The sequence below is a fragment of the Diabrotica virgifera genome, chromosome 7 (genome assembly GCF_917563875.1).
Source record: "Diabrotica virgifera virgifera chromosome 7, PGI_DIABVI_V3a".
In the NCBI taxonomy this organism is placed as follows: Eukaryota; Metazoa; Arthropoda; class Insecta; order Coleoptera; family Chrysomelidae; genus Diabrotica; species Diabrotica virgifera.
The window spans coordinates 2,239,065-2,264,620 of NC_065449.1; the positions used below are offsets into that span (position 1 = coordinate 2,239,065).

General features: G+C 31.5%; 1 protein-coding gene across 3 annotated transcripts in view; it reads left to right on the top strand.

Moving 5' to 3' along the window:
- LOC126888363 (sodium-coupled neutral amino acid transporter 9 homolog) overlaps positions 1-25,556 on the top strand; it is a 49,155-nt gene that overhangs the window by 7,892 nt on the left and 15,707 nt on the right. The window contains exons 1-5 of one of the 3 annotated variants that reach the window (XM_050656544.1): positions 693-837; positions 910-1,006; positions 2,090-2,209; positions 2,329-2,449; positions 20,527-20,621. In XM_050656544.1, the coding sequence (XP_050512501.1) occupies positions 2,097-2,209; positions 2,329-2,449; positions 20,527-20,621 (329 nt within the window). In that variant the 5' untranslated portion in view covers positions 693-837; positions 910-1,006; positions 2,090-2,096. Of the gene's footprint in view, positions 1-692; positions 838-909; positions 1,007-2,089; positions 2,210-2,328; positions 2,450-5,601; positions 5,743-20,526; positions 20,622-25,556 lie in introns of those variants that run through there. The other 2 variants (XM_050656543.1, XM_050656545.1) reach the window with 2 other exon arrangements.

Genomic DNA, 25,556 nt, shown 5'->3' on the forward strand with positions numbered 1-25,556 from the left:
GGCAACCACCCCCAAGGTTTTAGGGTATGATAGCGACATGATATATAAAATGATCCTTGGACTATTCGCTACCTTCTGTGAAAATTTCAAGTAAATCCATGCTGGACGAAAAAATTGCGAGCCAAAATGCTTCATTTCCTCAATCGACTATTGGGGCCGACCGACCGGCTCTGTCCCGTCATACAGCTGACCGACTATAATAACTTTTATTTATATTTAATTTAGAATGTGTGTACTGATTTTCAGCCTTAGTAAATGGAAATAATTACCTTCGTAGGAAAGCAACTTTGATACCCCCTACTATGTTTCTCTACACACCCACAGTAATCAACTGTGAAAAATCTAGCTTTAGTAAATTCAAATAGATTTTTCAGCGCTGCCTCTCCGTCTATCTCCTTCTTCTGATTGCGGCGCTGCGAGACAGACGATAAGGCACATAGTACAGCCAGTACAGGACTGCCCACGCAGAGCATAGACAGGCGACCCTTTTGCCGGGTGCCCTTATTTTTCAAATTATTTAATACATTACGTATAATTTCTAGTTCAATAATATTGTATTTCTTCATTATCATCCTGGCTTATTTTTTTTGTCCAATAATATAATTATTAATATGTATTTAACACATGTATAAAACATCTGCTAAAAACAAGTCTCCTTATCTTTGATGAGGCTTTGTACTGGGTTCGCTCTCTTTTTATTACTTTTTAGATAATTCCGACTTGTTTGTTTAGCAATGTATCTTCAAATTAATTTTTCTTTATAGAACAAACTGTTCTTTATCCTACATACGTATTGTCTTTGCTTTCCTACCTTTTTTGGAAAAACATACGTTTTCGGTAAATAAATTTAAAATTTTTATTTTTATAATTGTTAGTAAATATACTAATCCGATGTTATTTTACTTTTAGATTTAATTCGAAAATACAAACTTATAATTCAGGGAAAGCATCTACCTGACGCTGACTCTGAACTCCTTATAAGTTCTACTTCTTCTCCAGGTAACACGTAAGTATTAAGTGGATAATTTTTTATTTTTAACATACATAATACATTAATACAGTTGAATCCGCGAATCTTTACCCGTGCGTCATCATTTAAAGCATTCGAAATAAGTCGAAAATTGAAATTTACTAAACGCAACAACAAGTCACTTAGGTACTGTCACTTGCTGTTGCGTTTAGTAAATTTCAATTTCGGACTTATCATCGACTTATTTCGTATGCTTTAAATGATGACGCACAGGTAAAGGTTCTAGGACTCAACTGTACCTACAACCAATACACATATGTAGAAATAATAATTTTGTGCACATAAAAACGGGTATAGGCCTTTGATGCCGTACTCTGTCAAAGGCTTTGCTTACATCCAGAAAAGCACCTCCTGTATATTGTTTAGCGTTGAATCTAGTCTGCCTGGAATCTTGTTCTGGTTATGTTCTTATTTCTCTTAGTTCAGGCTTTATTTGCCTAAACCTACCCCTATCGATCGTATGTTCTTCTCTGGTACTGTTTCTTAGAGTTTTTTCAGGAAGAATTTTTCTTCTAGATCTCATGGATTTTATATTATTGGGGTGTACCAATACAAATCTCTTAAAGTTTGCCCAATTTGTTTTGTTTGTGTTCCTTGTTGTTATGCTTTTCCCATGTTCCTGTTTCTAGGAGTATGGGATTTTGGTTACCTGTTTCTTAGTCCGACGACTATATTTCTAATTGCTCGATTTTTGACTAGATGACACAAAAGACTATTGAGATTTAGCTAAAAATGTTGATATTAATATGGTGTGGATTGACGTTGTCCAGTCCAGCCTTGCCAGAATGAATGACGGAAGATGGAGTCGCAGACTAGTTGAATGGAGACCAAGATCCGATAAACGTAGCAGAGGGAGACCACCAACACGATGGCAAGACGACTTACGAAAGACAAAAAAAACTGGATACAGAAAGCACAAGATAGAACACTTTGGAGACAAACAGGGGAGGTCTATGTCCAGCAGTGGAGCGAGGGAGGTTGATGATGATGATTAATTGACGTTATTAAATTTATTTTTAACTAGTATGGTATTATTTGTTATGCATATCCCTATTTCAGTTACAACATGGAGGTAGGAAATCCCAGATTATTTCAGCAAGGCTACAGCAGTACAGAGAGTGAAGATGATAGTCCTAAAAAGTCTTCATATTTGAATTCTCAACAGTATATGCCAAAGAAGTGAGTTAAATGTTTTTTGTCCTATTTTCTTTTATTTATTCTCAAATTATTATTATTACTATTGATAATTTAGCTTATAGTTGTCATAAAGATGGTTATTATCTATTGATTTATTTCAGGGAACAAGTTTTATCAAGAAGTTATAATAATAGTTTAATTATGGATAAGCATGATAATGCTCTGTACGATGTTTTGCAGCATTCTTCTTTAAATGAAATTATTTCAGAAACAACTAAGCTGGTAAGTTATTAAATATAAATTCATAATACCGATAATAACTTCTTCTATAAATTAAAAAAAAAAAAATTAAAAACACAGAGAAGGTCTAAACCTCCGAGGTGTTGAACCGCGTTGAAGCCTTAGCGCTGTGAAAAAAAAACCATTTCGGCGATAATGGTTAAATGGATTATACTTTTGGAGCTCGATTACTTCCGAACGGCTTAACCGATTTTGATCATTAAACATGAGTTTGAAACGTATTGACAAGTAGTATTTGAATCATCCAAGGTCAAGTATGATAACTGAAGGTATTACAGGAATTATTGAACTTGAAATACCGTTTTCCCCATAAGAAATAGATTTGATCATACTTACGAAGCCTATAACTTAAAAATTTGAATTTTCCCAGATATGAGGTATACACCGTTAGACGCGTCTAGAGTCCTCCTACAAACGCTCAGTTATTGGCTTAATTCGTAGGTTGAAATTTTGAGTAAAATTGTCAAAAAACCAAAATGTTAAAGTTTACTTTTTCAGTTTTTCGTTTATACTGAGCCGTGTGTATGTCTGATCCTAACCGCTTAGGCACCATTTGAAAGCTTAACTCAACATTATTGATTTGGTGTATTTGCGGTTTTCCTGTCTCTCCTTGAATCTAAGATATATACGCCCCAAAAATATGCAATTTTGTATTTACCAACCCCTATAGCTGGCTTATGGGTGGTCAAAAGTCACAAACTACACCGGTTCTAAATCGGCCCTGACCCCCTCTTGAAACACAGAAAAAAAATTCAGATCGGTGTAACTTTTCCACATACATAAATACATATCCACAAACATTTTCCCCTTTTTAAATAAAAATTGAGTCATAGTTCTGAGTTCTGAGCTCGGTAACTTTTGAATGATATAACCGATTTTCAAAATTGGACATGCGTTGGAAAGGTAATGCAGTACTATCAGAAGCCGCAAAGGCCGGACTTAAATTATTGAAATTTTTGGGAGTTTTAGGGACGAGAACGAAAAACAGGCGCTAAATGGGAAGGGCTGTAAAATCCACACCCTTGGAACAAAATGGAGATTTGACATATGGATGGGCGAGTCTTTTCCTAAACTTTAAGATGGGATTTGGTCCGATTTTCAATTCAGTCAGATTTAGAAAATCGAAAATTTCTTGTATATATAATGTCGCGCGTAGGGATATTGTGCGCCACTGACGAGAACTGCCGTTCTCTGTTAATATGTGCGCACAGGTACATAATGTTATTATATTTGGGATATTGCAGTAAACAGTAATTTATTATCTATCGTGGCTGAATGGATCAAGCAATCCAAAACCAATAGAAAGAGAAAAAAATTCTTCTATTACTTTTCCTTTCTTTATTCCTTATTCTTCCGTATTCTTCCTTAAATTATTTTTAATATCCTTCTGTGGGCCTATACCTCGAAGGCTTCTAATCTCTCCGAAACATATTTCTTTAATATCCAAGCCTCCAACCTAGTGGCGGCTCGTGATTTTTACAATAGGGGAGGCTATACCTAACTGTAAAATATCTAGACAAATTTGCACTAGCAAAAAAATGCGCCAAAAAATGTAATTTAAGGCCCCATCTTTTGACCATTTTTTATTTACATTTCATAATATCATCCTAATTCATAATTTCATGATATCATCATTTTAAAAATAGTTAGTCTAATAGTAAAAGTTTAATACCAAAGTTTGTGTCGTTTATTTGTTAACAATTCGATCTATTTGTAAATAGATACCTATGCATATCAAAATAAATACAGATTTGAAGTTTTGCAGTCCATACATAATGAAGCTTCAAATTTTTTAAGATACTCAACTGAATTTTTTTAATTCTAAACGCGGCCTACTGCGAATTCAAAAACACGATAAATTACCGATATTTTGCTTTGAGTTAGAGATATCGGAAAAAGTTATTTGAGCAAGTTGTTCCAAATATTATTATAACCCCACATACCAAATTTCATAACAAAATTTGCACTTTTAGATTTTTCATTATTTTTAGTCAGGACCCTAAAATTCGTTGTCCCGAGACGCACCCAACCACCCAACGGAGCTGAGAAGCTATACTGCCTCCCTTGGTATATCTCCGGGCAGCGTGTGATGGCGCCGTAGATGCCACTGTTAGGAGACCGGGTCTCCTTAAACGCCTGCTGCGCTGCACGGAGCATTAGCAACGGAGAAAGCAGGGCTTCTCGGCTCCGTTCGTGCATCTCGGGATAACCCAGGGTCCTGCCTACAATAATATGTAATAAAACTGAGACGCGATCATGCGTTCTAATGCTAATGCTCCGTACGTATGGATAATTAGTGATAATATGGAATTTACACGTTGTATAATAGTGAGAGTAATTGTTGTTTTCGCGATTCATGATAAACAAAACAGTATAGAGTGTGTAAAAAATTTATGGGGAGGCTCAGCCTCCCTTGCCTCCTCTGACGAGCCGCCACTGCTCCAACCCATAAAATAACACCGAAAACACATAGCATCTCAGAAGTCATATCTTTAAAGACATTGTAATATCCCTGCTACAGAATACTTTTTTGAGTGTGTTGAAAGCATTTTTCCTGCACTATTGTTGCTCTAATCTCTTCTGTCTTCTGTGTATTCATTATTTTCATTAATTATTGTACCTAGATATTTATATTTTTCAACTTTTTTAATTTGTTCTCTATGTATTGTTATGCTTTTATGTTAGGGGCAGTCCGTTTTCTTCGCTGACTTCTAACACTCTGTCAACCATTTTTTGTAAATCCATAAGACATTTCGCTAATAAAATAGTGTCGTCGGCAAACCGTATATTATTGATTGGTCAACAGAAACAAAATACCTAAAAATTATTCCCATTATGATAATGTAAGTAGAAAATTCGCACTATAATAATAATCTAATTCGACAGAATTAAACACGTGATGAAAAATCTTAATACACGATTGGAAATTCAAATCATTAAAAAATAATCTATTAAAAAATATTTCGTTAATGAATAGAATTTTGTTTGTAAGCGGCTGGAACAAGAATAAATGTGAATATATTTCACCAATTAATTGAAACAAATTTTACAAATAGCGTGCGCAATTATATCAAAGATCTACGTAGGTACTTCCAATACCATGACCATGCTTTGATCTCTTTAATTGAATTGTTGTCTTTTTAATTTCGTAGTTGCCTCTTTGTAGGTGCTGTTTTAAGTAGTTGTTATACTTAGTTAGTCTCACTTAATCAATGTTGTGGTGATCACATAATGTTCCACAAATGTATCAATTATTGAAAATATTAATTTACTGGGTAAGTACTCTTTTTTAATAACTGGTAAAGGAAGGGACCTTTTGATGATAAATAATACAGCAAACCTTATATTACACTCCCTGATCAAAAAAATCCGAAAGCTTGCATTTTGAATGTTTTTTTTTAATTGTGTAAGTGTTAAATGGTTTAAACAGGGAGGAAGTAAACATTAATAATCTTATAAAAGATGGTTTTGCTTGTTTTCGACTCAGAGGGATGCACAATCGCTGGACAGCTTTTTCGATCATTTCAAGCTTCCTCAACATGAAATGGTGGAAACAGTTGTCCAGCGATTGTGCATCCCTCTGAATAGAAAACAAGTAAAACCATCTTTTACTTTTCCATCTTTACTCAGATTTGAGTACTAGGAAGTTTCTTTCTGTCCTTTTCCTAGACGAATGAAAACAGAATGTGATTGCATATAGTGGAGTCCTTTTTGTTTTCTACATTCGTCGTTTGCGGTCTTAGAAATAAAAGTCGCAGATTAAGGATGTACCAGAAAGAACTTTTAACAAGAACAAAGTTTTAGATTTAAATAACTATTTACCATTTTAATTTTATTATGTTTTTATTAAATTTGATTGATAATCTTCTTCAGCCTGTTTGCATCCACTCCTGGACAAAGATCTCCCCATTCCATGAGTTCTCCACTCTTCTTTGTTTTGTGCTATTTGGTGCCAGTTTCTTCCCATTTCTGCTTTGATGTCGTCTAGCCATAATTTTTTTGGTCTTCTTCTACCACGGCTGAGCTCACGTGGTCTCCAATGTACAATGTTTCTCGTCCACCTTTTGATGTTTGTCGTGTATATTTAATTTGCGCAATTCTTCCAATTACATCTTAAACCTTCATCCTTCTTCGCACGTCCTTATTTCGTATATGTTCCCTCAGTAGTCCGTTCTTTAACGGTAAAATATTGCAAAACCTCTAAATTTTAAAGAACCGCTTGGATTGACATGAAATTTGGCATACACATAGCTAACAAGTCAAAGAAAAAAAGTGATATTGTGCCGATATGTGCTTTTGCCCTGGGGGTGGTTTCACCCCCTCTTGAGGGTGAAAAAATATTCGTCCAAAGTAAGTCAGGAAATGGATAAACTGGCTAATTCTAAGTAACTTTTGTTCTATAGAGTTTTTTCACTAAGTCAATACTTTTCGAGTTATTTGGCAGTGAATATGTTCATTTTTCAACAAAATAACCACGCTTTTAGACGGTTTTTCGCAAATAACTCAAATAGTAAGAATTTTGTCGAAAAAACATTCTTAGCAAAAATATAGCCTATAAAAAATTACGTCTCTACACCTAGTAGAACCAGAGTTATAGCTAATGAAAAATAGGTTCATATTCGTCAAATTCCAAATGGAATACTTTAACGTGAAATAACCAAAAATGAAGCACATTTCGGGAAAACTCATTACAACTTATTTAAAGTGTTTAAAAAAAGCTTCATTTTTGTTTTATAGAAAACATTTTTAGCATCAAAATTAAACAAGTTACGCTCAAAATAAAGTTAGTCCCTTTTGATTTTGGTAAAAAAATCGAGAAAATCACCCCCTAATTAGTATCTTAAATGAACTTAACCGTTACTACTTCACAAGTTTCTTGACTCGTGTATATATTGCTTATATGATCTGTAAGTTTCATCGGTTCAAAGTCCTTATTATTGAAAGGGCTGTAGTTAAAAGGGGTTGAACGAGTCACTGATCACGACTGTATGCAAATTTAGAAACACCAAATCTTAATATATTTTTGTCTAACAGAAAAACAGAAAAATACATGATATTCAGAAAAGCAAATATGACTTTTTTTGTTTTTCGAGATTTTTGGTATCTCTAACAATTTTTAAGTTATTTTGAAAAAAAGCATATTTTTCAAAATTTAAATTTTTAAAAATTTTACTTTGAAACCAAACTTTTTCAAAAATAAGCACTTGTAATCGATGAAACTTACAGATCATATAAACACAACATAAGTAAAATAATTTGTGGAGCGGTAACGATTAATTTCATTTAAGTTGCTAATTAGGGGGTGGTCTTCCCGATTTTTTTTGCAAAAACAAAAGGGACCAACTTTATTTTGAGCGTAACTTGCTTAAACTTAATGATAGAAACTTTTTACAAAAACAGAAATAAAGCTTTTTTAAACACTTTAAAAAAGTTATAATGGGTTTTCTCCAAAAAGTGCTTAATTTTTTGGATATTTCACGTCGAAATATTCTATTTGAAATTTGATGAATATGAATCTATTTTTCATTGGCTATAACTCTGGTTCTATGAGATCCAGAGACCTAACGCGTACACCATTTTTTTTTACTTTTTTATAGGCTATATTTTTGCTAAGAACGTTTTTTTCGACAAAATATTTACTTTGCAAAAAACCGTCTAAAAATGTGGTTATTTTGTTGAAAAATGGACATATTCACTCGCAAATAACTCGAAAAGTGTTGACTTGGCGAAAAAGCTCTATAGAACAAAAGTTACTTAAAATTAGTCATTTTACCCATTTCCGTACATATTTTGGACATATATTTTTTCACCTCCAAGAGGGGGTGAAAGTCACCCCCAGGGCAAAAGCACACATATCACTTTATTTACAGGCACAATATCACTTTTTTTCTTTGACATGTAAGCTATACGTATGCCAAATTTCATGTCAATCCAAGCAGTTCTTTAAAATTTAGAGCAAAAACCGTGAAAGAATGGACTACAGATATAGGTACTCCTAACATAGCTCGTTCGATGGTCTTCTGTGTAAATGTCAATCTATTGGCTGATAACTCTATAAGGGTCATGGTTTCCATTCCAATTATAATTGCTCGCAGTTGGCTGTTCTAGATATACTTGGAATAAGTTGCTGAATCTGTTTTGAGGTAAATATTCTCATTTTTCATTCAACGCTATTTTCAACTCTTGAGTCGTTTCTGGCAATGGTTGTCTCTTTTTAATATTCCTCCCTAAAATGTACTCAATCGGATTTCTTTCAGGCTTTAGAAACATCAATAATTCTAATTCCCTCATATTCTGAACTTCACACACTGAGAAAAACTACCCTTAATGATTATACTGCAAAATACCCTAATCACCTACAAATACATACCGATGCTTCAAAACAAAGTGATGGTGTGGGCTGTTCTTTTTATATACCATCAGTAGATGTCAAAGAGAAATTTAAACTGAATTCCAATACATCAATATTTTCAGCAGAAACCATAGCTATCATAAAAGCATGCCAATACGCCGAAAATAAAAATCTAAAACAAATAAACATATTATCCGACTCATTATCAGTTTTAAAAAGTTTCTCTAGTCAACTAGACGAAAATTCTGTTAACGTAAATCCCTACATCAAAGAATTAAAGAACCTATTATCTAATCTAACAACTATGCAGTGCAATATAGTATTCACGTGGATTAAAGCTCATATTGGACTCGAAAATAATAAAAAAGTAGATCAGTTGGCAAAAGACAGCATTTTCAGTGGCGAGGAAACATTGAATGATATTGGACTTTAAGAATGTATAACCATAAGTAAAACCAGATTACATGATAACTGGAAGCTTCAATGGAATCAATACTGTATAAATTGTCCGACAAAGTATACTCTTTTACATCCGAAAATCCCGACAGATTATTGGCATAAAAATTTAGATTTTTCAAGGCACGATATTGTTACTATCTCTCGACTAAAATTTGGCTATGCCTGTTATCCCGCACATCTATATAAAATCAATATAATACAGTCGGATTTGTGCGAAAATTGCAATACAATGAGTGACTTGGATCATATATTTTTTGCATGTGACAAATATGTGACACAAAGAAATCTATTGAATATGCAGGCTATTGCTGCAAGAAAACGTTTATCCCCCATATAGTCTGATGAACTTACTAGCTTTGAACAAACCGTCAATCTTTAGGATTCTTCTAAATTATGTTAAGTCGTGTAAATTGAAACTTTAGATTATAAAATTAGTCGTGTAAATTAATAATACTCCGTATCCCTACGTAGTATGTGGTTAGTCACCCTGAACGATCTTAGTGCGAAAAGTTTTTTTTTCCTTACCTACCTTGGATTGTTTTTGTAGTGGATTCGGTGATGGACTCGTAATGGTCTTGGTGTATGATGAGGCGTCGATTTCAAGATAAATGGGCGCAGTTCCCAAAGGCCATAAAAGAAAAAAAATGTCCATAAACGTTCTAATACACTCACCGGCAGAGAAAACGGGCACCCCAAAAAATGGGTCATTTTTAATGTCTTGTATTTCCTAAATCTGATGTCCGATTTAAGTAATTTTTTTAATATGTTATAGCCTTATTCTTTATCAATATCGCTGTAATAATATTGTTGCTAGACAGGTACATTGTCATTGTATACAGGGTGTACGAATCAAACTGAGTTTTTTCTCAAACTTTGGAACACCCTGAGGAATGTTCTAGCTTTTATAAAATACTTAAATTAAAACCCAACTATAGCCACAGATTTTCTTAACATTCTGTTTTTTTATTCATTCGCTTATGTTGGATAATAAAAAAGTTAGGCGCTTTAACAACTACCCCTGTTTTTCGTCAATACAGGGTGTTTTTCAATAAGTACGGCAAGCTTTAAGGGGTAATTCTGCATGATAAAATAATGACAGTTTGCTTTATAAACTTATGCCCGCAAATACTTCGTTTCTGAGATAGGGGGTGTTGAAATTGTTCTTACAAACTGACGATTTATTTATTGCTCTAAAACGGTTTGTGATATGCAAATGAAATTTGGTAGATTTTAAGAGCTAGTTATTGCGCATTTTTTGGCATACAATTGAGAATTTTATATTCACCATTGGCGTGCATACGGGATATATCTAAAATATTTATACCCGTATGCACGCCAATGGTGAATATAAAATTCTTAATTGTACGCCAAAAAATGCGCAATAACTACCTCTTAAAATCTACCAAATTTCATTTGCATATCACAAACAGTTTTAGAGAAATAAATAAATCGTCAGTTTGTAAGAACAATTTCAACACCCCCTATCTCGGAAACGAAGCATTTGCGGGCATACGTTTATAAAGCAAACTGTCATTATTTTATCATGCAGAATTACCCCTTAAAGTTTGCCGTACATATTTAAAAACACCCTGTATTAACGAAAAACAGGGGTAGTTGTTAAAGTGCTTAACTTTTTTATTATCCAACATAAGCGAATGAATAAAAAAACAGAATGTTAAGAAAACCTGAGGCTGTAGTTGGGTTTTAATTTTAGTATTTTATAGAAGCTAGAACATTCCACAGGGTGTTCCAAAGTTTGAGAAAAAAACACAGTTTGATTCGTACACCCTGTATACAATGACAATGTACCTGTCTAGCAACAAGATTATTACAGCGATATTGATAAAGAATAAGGCTATAACATATTAAAAAAATTACTTAAATCGGACATCAGGTTTAGGAAATACAAGACATTAAAAATGACCCATTTTTTGGGGTGCCCGTTTTCTCTGCCGGTGAGTGTAGATTCATGTCAGGGCGACAAGCGGGCCTATCCAAAACGGGAATTCTCAGAGTACTTAAGTAGTCCATGACGATTCGCGCAGTATGTAGACGAGCATCATCCTGCATAAATAAGAAATTATCCCCAACGACAGGGCGTAGTGGACAACATTGTCCTCCAAACACTGTCTGGAGATATTTCCAGAAACTATACCTAATGATTTTAAAAAAGGACACGCTTCATTTGTTTCTTTAAACACGCTTCATTTGCTAATAAAGGTGAAATCAAACGGATATGGCAAAATGAGACTATAAAATCCATAAAGCACACCGATACTGAGAAAAAGAGACATATTATATTGCAGATGGGTGAAAAAAATAGTGCATTTCGAGCTTATGTCATATGTTGCATAATCTGTGTATAATATTAATATACGCGGATTATACGACATATGACAGAAGCTCGAAACAAATGACTGTGAATGAAAAGACCTACTAAGATGTTTGTGAAATGATTGAAAGAAAAACTGTTTCCAAGTTTGCATGAACCATGTGTTATATTTTTGGATAATGCCCCATATCATTCGAAAATTTCCTCCGGATTCTTTCAAGTCGGAATTACTACAGTTAGCGAAAGGGAATGAAAACCCAAAAATAGTTATCTTCTTCTTAACCCGGCATTGGTCGCTAGGTAGATTATTACGAGAGTGGTCGCGCGTGAAATTTTCTCTCACATTTTGTCCCAAATTTTGTCTTTTTTACAAAATAAAATTTTTAAAACAGCTTTTAAACTTTTTTATTAACTAATAATAAGAATATGATAATATAACATAATATAGATAATAATATGATAAAAAAAAGAATGTGTGTACTTTGTACGCACGTAAGAAGTTATACTTCTATTACCTATATGATTATATGATTATAAACGAAATTAATATACTTTTTATTTATATTTTATTTAAATATTAAATTAATTTATACTTACTACTTCTCAAACATTTTTATTAAAACAGTGCCAAAAATTAAAATAATAAAAAAATAAAACACACACAAACACATTAAAAATGCCACAAATGATTTCTGAACATTAATTGTCGGAAAATTTTTTAACTAAATACGTATTTTCTGAAAATAAAATTATATAATAAATATACTTACAATCATAAAATGTATAAAAAAAAAATAAAAAATAAAAGTTTCTATTGGGATTCGAACCAACTTACCACGCGGCTGGTATTTGCGTTGTATTGGGATTCACTCGCATTAAAACTTAGCCACAGAGACAGCTTGTCATTATGTGCGAAGATCGTCTAACTAAACAGATTAACCTTTTGACATTTTTAACTTATGTAAATCAAATTATTTTGATTTTGAATTGAAATGATTTAGAATTGAAAAAATACAACAAAACATAGAGTAAGAAAACAATATATTAGGTGAATATTGATAGACATTTTGATGGTAATCAAATTATGTAAATAAATTATTACATACTACTTATGTATTTTGGTAGGTTCAAGGTAGGTATCGGAGCCCGTATAACGACTAATAAATTTCGCAATCACTTGCGTCGTGCAAAGTGCCTATGTTCAAATAGCATAACAAAATTTGATCAACTATTTATAAAACACTTACCAGTGAAAGATTCTTTAGCTTTGAATAAGCGAGATCTGCGGCAGGCATACTAGTCACAGTTTGATGAGCTTTCACATTGGATTGCAACAATCATCTCTTCTATGTAAATAAGTCCAAAAATATAATATGAAAACTATTTAAAAAGGCAGTATAACCATTAACTAACTTTTTGTGTGTTGTTTCTCTTCCTACAAATTTTAAAACGCAACAAGCATACATTATAACCAAACCACAGTCCCACAGCTGCCATATTGGATAATTTTTGTCATGTCATTTGAACATCCAATCAGAACAAAGTTATAATGCGCATGCGCCCGGTCGCTAGGTTTTACCATATAAAATTTCACCGTCATTACGCCCGTAAAGAAGTATAACTTCAATAAAAAAAATAATCCGAATTAAACCAATATTAGATAATCATTCTCCGTATTTCACAATTTACGACACAGCACACAAATATAACCAGAATCTTCTGGATAAATTGGTTGATGACAATAATTACAATGTTTTTACATTATTTCAGGTTTTAAGTGAGAAAATAAAATTAATTTTTTTACACAGTTGGTGGCGCCGGTAGTCGCTCAATGAGAGAATCTCTCACATGAAGTGCATTGACTCAGCAATCTGGTGATACTACGTCAACTGAGTCAATATCTGAGCGGAGGAGTCTATTAGATTGTCGAGAAAGGATAGATAGGAGACTAGAAGGAACCCCAGCGCGTAGAATTTCCCAGAAAAAGTTATGCGCAATTTTCTGAAACCGTGAGAGAAAATCTCATATAGCGACCACTGCTGGGGAAAGGTTCCATGCATTTCTGCGTAGGTGTTCACCGTACATTATCTTGTCAGGCGAGATGAGTTAGTCAGAATTAAATAATTCTGTTTTTAGCAGCATTGCGGAGCATTTCATAGTTCATGACATCTTTTTACGTCCCAGACCTCTCTTACCGTCTATATTTCCTTCGAGTATCAGTTGCTGAAAAGTGTATCGTTCTCCTCGTAATATGTGTCCCAAGTATGCAGTCTTCTTACTTTTAACATAATTAAATAGTTCCGTATCCTGTAAGCCCCCTCTTCTTAGTACTTCCTCATTTCTGACTCTGTCCGACCATGATATTCTAAGCATTCGACGCAAACACCACATTTATAAGACTTTAAGTTTGTTAATGTAACTGGCCTTTAACGTCCATGCTTCCATTCCGTACAGCAGCACAGGCCAACCGTAACACTTTAGCATCTTGTATGAATCAATAAATAATATTTATAGTAGCCGACGTTATACATAGTATTACGTATCACTTTATCAATCAAAGATAGAGTAAAAATTTTATTTTTTTTATTATAACGCGGGCACATAAATTTTATACACCCTGTATATTGATTTGTAACTATTTAGTAGAAGGTAGCTTTTACGCAATGGATTTATACGTAATGAGTTTTTCCCTGAAGACTTAAAGACATTTGTAAATATAGTGAAGTGAAAAGACAATTATTTCGGATTATAATTTAAAAACATTGTTTGTTACGGGAAAGGTAAAAATCCACAGGTAGCTGTAATTATTAGTTTTTAGAAAAATAGAGGTAGAGAGATTTGGAATTTTAAGGCTTTTGTTTAAGCACAAGAATATTTGTATAATTTCCGAAAAGTGATTAGTTTGAGTAGAAGTATTGTTTGAAAGACTGCCTGGGTTTTTCGAATGAAAACGAGGAATGTGAAAAGGGAAATGTTTCTGATTGGCTTGGCAATTTGGAAGGGGGAAAGAGAAGTTTGAATGTTGAGACAGTTTGGAAAAAAAAGATTGTGTGGCCGGCATCCAAAAAGGGCAGTCGAAAGTTTTCGCGTATAGTTCAGAAGCAAGTACTAGTGGTTGTTTGTTAGTGGAGAGTAGTTGAAAAGTGGAACGAGAGACAAATCAAATCGAGAAAAAATACCTCTTTGATTCTGTAAAGTCCAAGAGAGTAAGTTACAAGAATTATAATTATTAAAATTATTTCACAATAAAACACTGAAAAACGTTTGTTTTTCTATACTTCCACAAAATTTATTACAACTATCTTATTACTACAGCTGTTTCGGCAAAGTGCCTTTCTCAAGTGATATATTTTACATCAAGTGATATATTTGCCGAAACAGCTGTAGTAATAACATAGTTGTAATACATTTTGTGGAAGTATAGAAAAACAAACGTTTTTTAGTGTTTTATTGTGAGATAAAATGAACTTCCATCAAGTAACGGTCGAATCCATCAATTAAAATTATTTGCGACACCAAGTAAAAAAGATACTTGGGTCTCAGGAGATTATTGTTGAGAGAAAGAGAGGAGAGAGTTTTGGAGTTTATTGAACGAGTACTGGTCAAAAGAGGCCTGGCTTGTGTTTTGGAGAAATAGTTGCTGGTATTCTGCTGGATTGATGCTGAGAACGAAGAGGGCTTTGATTGGTAGCCTAACATAACCAACAAGAAAGAGCTGTTTGGGTCAAGAGGAGACATCATTGTGTGTGAATCAAAAAGGTCAGTCAATAACTTATGTGATAGATGTTCTTTATAATCAGAAGTTAAAAATTTTGCGTAAAAGCATATGAATTAAGATTCCAACATTTTAAAAATTTAATAGGAAGTATAAATATTTTTGCAAATACCTAAATTTGTTTGTTTAGCTTATTTTATTAATAGTATCAGGAACAAAGCGATAAATATTTGTTTGAATTAGATTAATTATATTGTAAAAGTTTCATTTGGACAATTATGCCCACAGGATTTAATTGATAGATTTTCAGAGCATTGCTTTTGATAATAAAGGTATTTATATGTGCTTATTTATGATTTTTCCATTTATTTCCTTTTCCTACTCTATTCCGCGGGATAGGGATCGCGATAAGGATCAACTATACTGAAGCCACGAGAAAGGATAAGTATAACCTAAGATAATTTAATTATTTTTTTATGACAAAAAGGCACCCTGAGATTTCTTCTTATTTAATTTTTGTATGATTTGCGTCAATTTAATAATTAATTAAATAAATACTTATTAATATAAAAGTAAGAGAAAACAGATCATAACAATAGTTTTGAACAACATAATGTATTAATGCTGTCACTTTACCATTGTGAATTCAATCCCATTGGACATATTTGGCGAATAACTATATTGGACGTAACTGTTAAAGTGACGCAGCAGTTTTGGAAACATGTCAAGAAGCATTGAATACTGCTTCTCCTAAAATTTAGGAAAAAAGTGTGCGGAAATGTGAAAAGTTAGAAGAATGTTGAATGCGTGAAAATCACAAGTAAGTGATTAACCCAGTCATCATTTACAGTCCAAATCAAGATACAGACAATAAAACTGTTAATAGCATGCTTTTAAGAATTTAGTGTCAGTTTTCAGTAAAATTCTTCTACTTTATTCCTAGAAGAAAAAACATTAGATATGTTTACATCAAATTCTTGGTATAGCAATACATCTTAATACCAAAACAAAGCAAATAGTGTATCAAGTATAATAATTGTCTTTGTGCAGTTTAGAAATAATGCAATTTTCATGAGATCGAACAATTTTGAAATAAAAGTCAATGTCGATCAGACAATCAATCGATTGTAGTTTTGAATTTGAAGAGGTACACACATATAGGTACTAAAATCACAATAAAGATGCACTAGAAATAAATAAAATAAGACGCGTTGGAATGTTACGAGGAGCACTCTCAAATCATAATTTACAATGTATAAACTTTGTAAATCATGATTTGGAATTTACCATGAACATATAATATATTGTACATTGTGATTTTGGAGTGCTCCTGGTCTAGTGCATCGCTATTGTGATTTTAGTATAGTTAGTTCCAAAACTCCACGTCTATGTTTGGTTTACCTTTGGCATAGTAGGAAATAAAATATCGCATCAGTTGTTGATTGACAAATGCATAGGTAATCATGTTTATTTAAATTTAGTTCCATTGGTATCATCATTTTTAAACTCGGTAAGTTATTCAATGTTAATTATTAGAAATATTATCTTGGTCACTGTAATAAATGCCCTAAAGATATTATTTTTATAAAATATAAAATATATATTGTGTATATTGTTGATCTTCCTTTTCTGAATCCCTGTTGACAGTGTCCTATATTTTTTCTATGTAACAATTTAGAAATGTTTTTAACATTTTTTCTTATGATTGTAATCAAGATCTTATACTACACCAGGAAGGATCTGTTTTTAGGTGGATGTCAGAGGTGGCATTCGGATTTTTGCGGATAAAGTTAGGTGATAACTTCGTTAATAATAATTGACTTATGCTCCTTCTCAAATATGCCCGGAACAGTAATAAAAAAAATAAAATATTAAAAATTTCGTTTTTTTTCTACTTTCTTTGCTTATAACTTTAAAACGATTCATTTTGGAATAAAGTCGTATAGGAATAAAACAAAGATAATTAAATTTTCTATCAGATACGATTGGTTAAAAATGTCTTAATTTAACACCCTTACTGCAAAATAGCAATAAATATAAAATAAGGGGGCAAAACATGCCTGTCCTTATTCAATGTTTTCCATCACTTAGGTTACACTTGGAACCTTCCTAATTCGCTTTGAAAATTTTTTTAATGTGCTAAAACCGTCCACTAAATTTCATTAAAATTGACTTACTAGATTTTGCATAATAATTTTGCAATCTAAACTTTTTTTAAAAAATTAAAATTTTTTAAAATATTGCACAACAAAAACTAAAACATACAAAGATTTGTCAATTTTTTACATATAAAGAAGCACTCCACCTATCTAATGCACTTTACATAATTAAAATCGAATTATTTAAGCAGCCTCAGTAATGTTTTAAAGTTATAAACAATTTTTTGGATTATAAAACAGTTGATCCGGATGTCGATAAATAAAACATTTTTTTGTATTTCTTGGGTAATTCTAAGCAAAAAATGTTCTTACAAGTTTTTTCGTAGGATTCATAGTTTTCGAGATAAACGCGGTGGAACATTCAAAAAATCGAAAAATTGCAATTTTTGAACGAGAATAACTTTTGATTAAAAAATAAAATAGCAATTCTGCTGACAGCATTTGAAAGTTTAAGTCAAATTATACCGGTTTTAATTATTTGCATTGCTAAAAATTAATTTTTTTATTATTAAACAAAGCTATTTGTTTATAAGCCAAAAAATTCTTTATAAATTTAAAACATTGCTGAGGCCCCTTAAATAATCCAATTTTAATTCTGTAAAGTGTATTAGATAGGTAGAGCACCTCTTTATATGTAAAAAAAAATAGCCAACTTCTAAATGGTCTACTTTTTGTTCAGAAAGATTTTAAAAAATTTGAACTTTTTTAAAAACATTTACATTGCAAATTTATTATGCAAAATCTATTAGGTCGATTTTAATGAAATTTGGTAGACCATTTAAGTAAGTTATAAGAATTTTCTAAGCGAATTACTAAAGTTCTAAGTGCCACCAAAGTGGTTAAGAAACATTGAATAACAACAGGCGTATTTTGCTCCCTTATTTTGTATTTATTGCTATATTGCAGAAAAGGTAATACCTTAAGATATTTTTGACCAGTCGTATATCATACAAAATTCAATTATCTTTATTTTATTTCTTTACGACTTTGTTTCAAAACGAACCGTTTTAAAATTATAAGCAAAGAAAGCAGAAAAAAATCGATGTTTTTCGAAATTTTTAAATATTTTAATTTTTTTTATTAATGTTCCGGGCATATTTGAGAAGGAGCATAATAAGTCAATTATTATTACTGAAGGTGTCACCTAACTTTATCTGCAAAAATCCGAATGCCACCTCTCACATCCACAAATACACGTTTTTTTACAGATTAGTCCTGGTCTATACATTATGCTGAGTAAAATAATAGTTCTACGGTTGTTTCACTTGATATGACCGTTTTTCCATTCTGCAGGCATGTTTTCGTCCTTCCAAATTTTGACCATTAGTTTGTACATCCATTTCAGTAGCTACTCATCTCCTCTCCTTATGATCAGTTTGTTGTTAATTTCATCTGGCCCCGGAGTTTTGCTTAGTTTTAGTTGATTTACGACATCTATTAATTCTGGATACGTAGGTGTGTCTTCCTTTACATCTCTATTATCTGTTATTTCTTCCTCTTCTGCCTATGTCTCTTGGTTGGTTTCATATAAATCCGTAAAATGTTTGTCCCAATATGTTGTTTATATTCATAGTTGTTTTTTGTATATACTATACCGGGTGTCCATTTATATTTTCCCCCATTTTAACTGCCTATAACTTCTAAACGGCTCAAGATAGAAATATGCGGTTTTCGCTGAAATGTTTTATTTTAGTAAAAGTTTTGTCTGCATGGATTAAATTTTTTATATCGCTTTCAAATACCAAAAAAAATGGCGGATTTTTGAAAAAAACTTTGTTGACTTTTTTTTTAACGGAATACCCAGTATATTTTTTTCTAAATTGAAAGAAAGGTCATTCACCTATCCAGCGATATAAAGTTTTTCAAAATCGGTTGTCAAATGACTGAGTAATTAATTTTTAAAATGAGAGGTGCAACTCTCTAACTAAGCAAATTGATATTATGTTATGTGATTTCCACATTGCATCTCTCATTTTAAAAATTAATTGCTCAGTCATTTGACAACCGATTTTGAAAATTTTTATATCGCTAGATAGGTAAATGATCGTTTTTTCAATTTTTTAGGTAAATGGACATTTTTCATATCGCTTTTAAATAAAAAATGGCGGATTTTTGAAAAAAAAAACGTTGACTTTTTTTATTAAAACACCCAGTATATTTTTTTGTAACTTGAAAAAATGGTCATTTACCTATCCAGCGATATAATTTTTTTTTAAAATCGGTTCTCAAATGACTGAGAAATTAATTTTTAAAATGAGAGATGCAATGTGAAAATCACAACATAATATCATTTTGCTTAGTTACATGTTATTTAGGTATGTGATATCCACGCTGCACCTCTCATTTTAAAAAGTAATTACTCAGTGATTTGACAACCGATTTTAAAAAACTTTATATCGCTGGATAGGTGAATGATTGTTCTTTCAATTTACAAAAAAATATACTGGGTGTTCCATTAAAAAAAAGTCAACAAAGTTTTTTTCAAAAATCCGCCATTTTTATTTTCGTAATTGAAAGCGATATAAAAAACTCAATCGATTCATACAAAACTTTTAGTAAAATAAAACATTTCAGCGAAAACCGCATGTTTCTATCTTCAGCCGTTTAGAAGTTATAGGTAGTTAAAATGGGGGAAAATATAAATGGACATCCGGTATTGTAGTTTTATATATTCGATCAGTCTCTTGTTGTCCTTATTTATTTCTAACTGTTACACTTGTTCAGAAATCAATGTATCTTTCTTTCTTCTATAGAATTTCGTGGCATCTTGCTTCTCTGTTCAGTATTCTTATAATTGTTTCTGCCTTCCATTCTCTAGCTATTTATTTTTCGAGAGATTTTTAATTTGAGTTTTTTTGTGATATTCTTCATCAACTATGCTTTCGATTTTTTGTTTTCTTGATGTCCTATTATTTGTTCTGCAGTTTCTATCATGCTGTTTTTTCTGCTGTTCCATTCCTTTTTTATATCCTTATTGTTGTATTAACTTAAAAAAACTAAATAATAATACGAATATGAACAATAAAACAAAAATTTTTTTAGCTTCCATCAAAAAGTAAGATGTCCGATTCCGTTCAGCAGTCTAAAAATGTTTCAAATGATATAAAGAAGCATTACAATCATTCTCTAGTCACAATGTGAGTATTGCTTTTTTTATACACATTAAGTATAAGTGGTTACACATTAAGTATACCACACAGTGGTTGTATAAGTTTCGAATCACTCGTTTTTAATGAACAGTTATTTTCCGAAAACACGATTATAGATAATACTTTTACCGTTTTTTTTTTAAGTAAAAATATAGGTGATTTCTTTGACTTAATCGAAAGTAGAAAATATTGAAAACATTTTTGTTTGCAACACTTTCAAAAATACGGGTGTAGGTATGTAGTCCAGGGCGCATCTGTTTTGGGATGGACGTTGAGAGGTGACTCATATTTTTTTTGCAGAAATGGCTTAAAATTAACTCATATAATGATAATTATGTTATCCTCCCACCCAAAAAGGTCCGGAACGTTGTTTAAATAATCAAAATGTCAAAAAATTAAGGAAAAGTTAGATTTTTTTCTTCGTTTTTTGATTATAACTTTAAAAGTATTCACTACCGAGAAAAGTTGTAATAACATAAAAGTTGCGTAATTAAATTTCCTATAATATAGGGTTGGTTAAAAATTTTAAAAATTGTCACCCTTATTGCAAAATAGCAATAATTTCGAAAAAAAACGTAAAAAAACATGTATTCGCATTTTACGTTTTTCAACCATTTATGGTACACTTAGGACCTTCATGTTTTACCCAGAAAAACTTTATAATATAATAAAACAACATTGTAAATTTCATTAGGATCGGTTCAACAGATTTTGCAAAATAAATTTTGCAATCAAGCTTTCGCAAAAAAAATTCATGTTTTCAAAATGTTGCAGGACTGAAAATAAAGCAGGTATCAAGTTGAATTTTTTTACATATAGAAGAATACTGTACATTTTATTTGCAATTTGCAAAATTAAAATCGGTTAACTACCACGGCGTCAGGAATTTTTTTAAATAAACATTAATTTTTGGTGCTATGCGCAGGACAGCGGTGTGCGATTCACTCAAGTTGATTTCCACCAAAACTTCTTCCAATCTTTATCTAATATATTATTTTCTTACTCTATATTTTGTCGTATTTTAATATTTTAATTCCACAAAAATCAAACTAATTTGATTATTGTTTGTAAAATATTATTTAAACAATTGCAATATGTTTAAAAATAATAAACTTTTATTCTAAGTTAAAATATATGAACAAAGAAAGTTTTTGCTAAAAAAGTATTATTTCATAGAACATAGTATGTCTTTTTATTTTGCAATAAACAAATTTATTTATTTATATCGAAATGTACAAAAAATTAAAATTTATCAATCATTATCAAAGGTCATTGGAATGCCTAATCAGAGCAAACGTATCCGCTGTCCTGCGCGTAGCACCAAAAATTAATGTTTATGTAAAAAAATTCCTGACGCGGTGCTAGTTAACCGATTTTAATTTTGTAAATTGCATATAAAAGGTACAGTGTTATTCTATATGTAAAAAAAATTCAATCTGCTGTCTGCTTTATTTTCAGTCCTGCAACATTTTGAAAAAATGAATTTTTTTGCGAAAGCTGGATTGCAAAATTTATTTTGCAAAACCATTAAACCAATCTTAATGAAATTTACAGTATTGTTTTAATATATCATAAAGTTTTTCTGGGTAAAATATAAGGGTCCTAAGTGTAGCATAAATGGTTGGAAAACGTAAAATGCGAATACTTGTTATTTTATTATTTTTTCGCAATTATTGGTATTTTGCAACAAGAGTAACAATTTTTAAAAATTTTAACCAATCCTATATTTTAGGAAATTTAATTACGCAACTTTTATATCAGTGCAACTTTTCTCGTAAATGAATACTTTTAAAGTTATAATAAAAAAACTAAGAAAAAAATCGAATTTTTCCATCATTTCTTGACATTTTGATTATTTAAATAACGTTCGTAACTTTTTGGGTGGGAAGATATCTCAAATATTATTATATGAGTCATTTTCAAGCAATTTATGCAAAAAAATATGAGTCACCTCTCAACATCCAAATGTACTAATATTTTTACAGATGCCATCTGGTCTAATGGTTTTAATTCCTTTCTGTCTTCCACAAAAAATTTCTTAATATATATTTTTTCATTATTTGAATGTATCTTGAGTGCTTTAGGCAGTGTGCTTTAGTAAGTGTTGACAAGACTTTTTGTTAGTGTGCGTAAATTCTTTTATATAATTTTTTTACATATTGAAGTACTCATGTCTTTCTTGTAGATCTTCTATCTCCTGTCCTTATTTCTCTATTAAACCGTTTATATTCTGCTATATTTTTTAAAATTTTCTTCTTTTTTTTAAATTGGTGTCGCCCTCCAATGATTTTTCATCGGTCTGACATCCCTAAAGATTTCGTCAGGGTACAGATTAAAAATACTGAGTGACAAAACACAACCCTGTCGTACTCCATGTTTGATGTGTAGTTTTTCAGTACGACTATCTTCAACTTTGGTAGAGGCTACTTGATTTTAATATACCTAAGTATTTTAGCAATCTTGTATCGTATTGGCCAAGTCCTGCAGCCCACGGCAATCGAAAAGTGTATCATGTTTTACTCGGTCGAATGCCTTCTCAAAGTCGATGAAACAACATAAACGTTTTTCGGAACTCACAATTTTTTTGTAAGAGAACGCGCATACGTAATAGTGTCTTTCTAGTTCCAGACATTTGAATATGAGAGGCTATCATGCAATATCGAATATTTAATATTTTGTAAAAATTATGATATGTTATCATATATATATTACATATTATTATCTTATAAATGTAACAATGTGGTCTAAACAATAAGCATTATTTTTATATCGATAAGTTTCATTAAACCCATTTTATTATTAATTGAAACATGATTCAATATACATGTTGTGTTTCATCATTACATTCCAGAAAAATTCTTTGATATTGACAACCATTAAACAAACCATTTAACGTGACGTTATATATAATATAACAATGGTAAAGGGTGAATTACTAGAGATAATTATTAATAACAAATCATGATTTATACTCGGACCAAAAATAGAATGTAAATATTATGGTTGCAAAACAAATATTTAATTTAGTTAACCTTCATAATTGATCTAATTCTAAAATTGTTAATATACGATTAAATTATTATAGTTTAGAAACATAAAATACAATCCACGAGGAAAATAAAATTCCTGTAGCTGGCTGTACACCATAAATCACAAAAAATACAAGATCCTTTGTAAAAGGTATATTTAAAATACCCCAATAAGGGTTACATCACAAAACAAAACGTTTTCGGATTAATAAGTAATCCATCATCAGTGTTAAGCCAATAGCATGCATGCGTGAGCCACTAAAAAGTTGACACTCAATTTTCAATATGTAAGGTTCATTCCTTGCAAGTCATATCCACGTGGGTTAGAGTCCTGTGTTGCCCTGGGTTATATCCAGGAATATTTGCAACATCGATCATCATTATCAATAAAATGTAGTATCATTTAACATCTTACAACTGTCAAAGGGTTTTCACCCATAACTTTTTGGTGGCTCACGCATGCATGCTATTGGCTTAACACTGATGATGGATTACTTATTAATCCGAAAACGTTTTGTTTTGTGATGTAACCCTTATTGGGGTATTTTAAATATACCTTTTACAAAGGATCTTGTATTTTTTTTAAACATAAAATAAGTATATTTTATATACACTATTCCAAGAAATTAAAGCACCACGTTAAAAATGGGTCATTTTTGATGTCTCGAATTTCCTAAACGTGTCGTCTGATTCAAGAGATTTTTTTAATATGTTATAGCCCCATTTTTTAACAATATCGCTATAATAATATGGTTGCTAGACAGGTATTTTGTCATTATACACCGGGTGTACCAAACAAACTGTGTTTTTTCTCAAAGTTCACCACATCCTGTGGAATATTCTAACATTTATAAAATACTGAAATTCAAACCCATGTATAGCCTCAGGTTTTCTTAAAATTCAGTTTTTTGATTCATTGGCTTATGTTGGATAATAAAAAAGTTAGGTACTTTAACAATTAGCCATGTTTTTCATCAGTACAGTGTGTGCGACAAACTTTAAAGGGTAATTCTACATGAAAAAGAAATGACAGTTTGCTTTATAAACTTAAGTCCGCAAATGCTTCGTTTCCGAGATACGGGATGTTGAGATTTTTCTTACAAACTGACGATTTATTTATTGTTCTAAAACCGGTTGAGATATGCAATTGAAATTTGGTAGGTTTTAAGAGGTAGTTATTGCTTATTTTTGACATAGGTACCAGAGCTGTGCGGTACATCTTTTCAATATGATGCAAGTCTTCGAAATGCCGCCCCCTAAATATTATTGAAACTTAATACTAGTATTTATTTTTATTAAATGAAAATACACAAAATGAATGAAAACTTTTATTTTAAAAACAAAACATACTTAAAATTAAATGAAATATGTATTAACATTAAATAACATTTATGAAAATTACAATTTTATCCTTTTGATTTTAATTTTGGCAAACTCATCAATCAGATTGGTGTAGTAGTCTAAAGTAGCAGCTAGTGAGGACTCTATTGAAATAAGTGCTAATTTTTTTAATTTTGTTTGTCTTATGGAGCTTCGTAAATAGTTTTTAATCATTTTTAGTTTTGAAAAACTTCCTTCCCCAAGCTACCGAGACAGAGAGTGTTAATAAAATTCTTAGGGCCGGTACTTTCTGCACCTCGCATGACAAAATTCCTCTAACCGGGGTTTAATCGGGACAGGATAATACCGGCCCTTAGTGATACAACTATATTTGGGTATAAAGAAATTAGGTTATTTTGACACAAATAGTTCAAAACCTCTAAAGGTTTCATGGAGTATGGTATCATTTGGGATAAAGCATGCAATATTTCTTCTAGAAAATCATTGGCCTCTATATCCGATTGTTTTTCTATGAAAAGTATTGAATGAAGATTTTCTAGTATTTTATCATCTT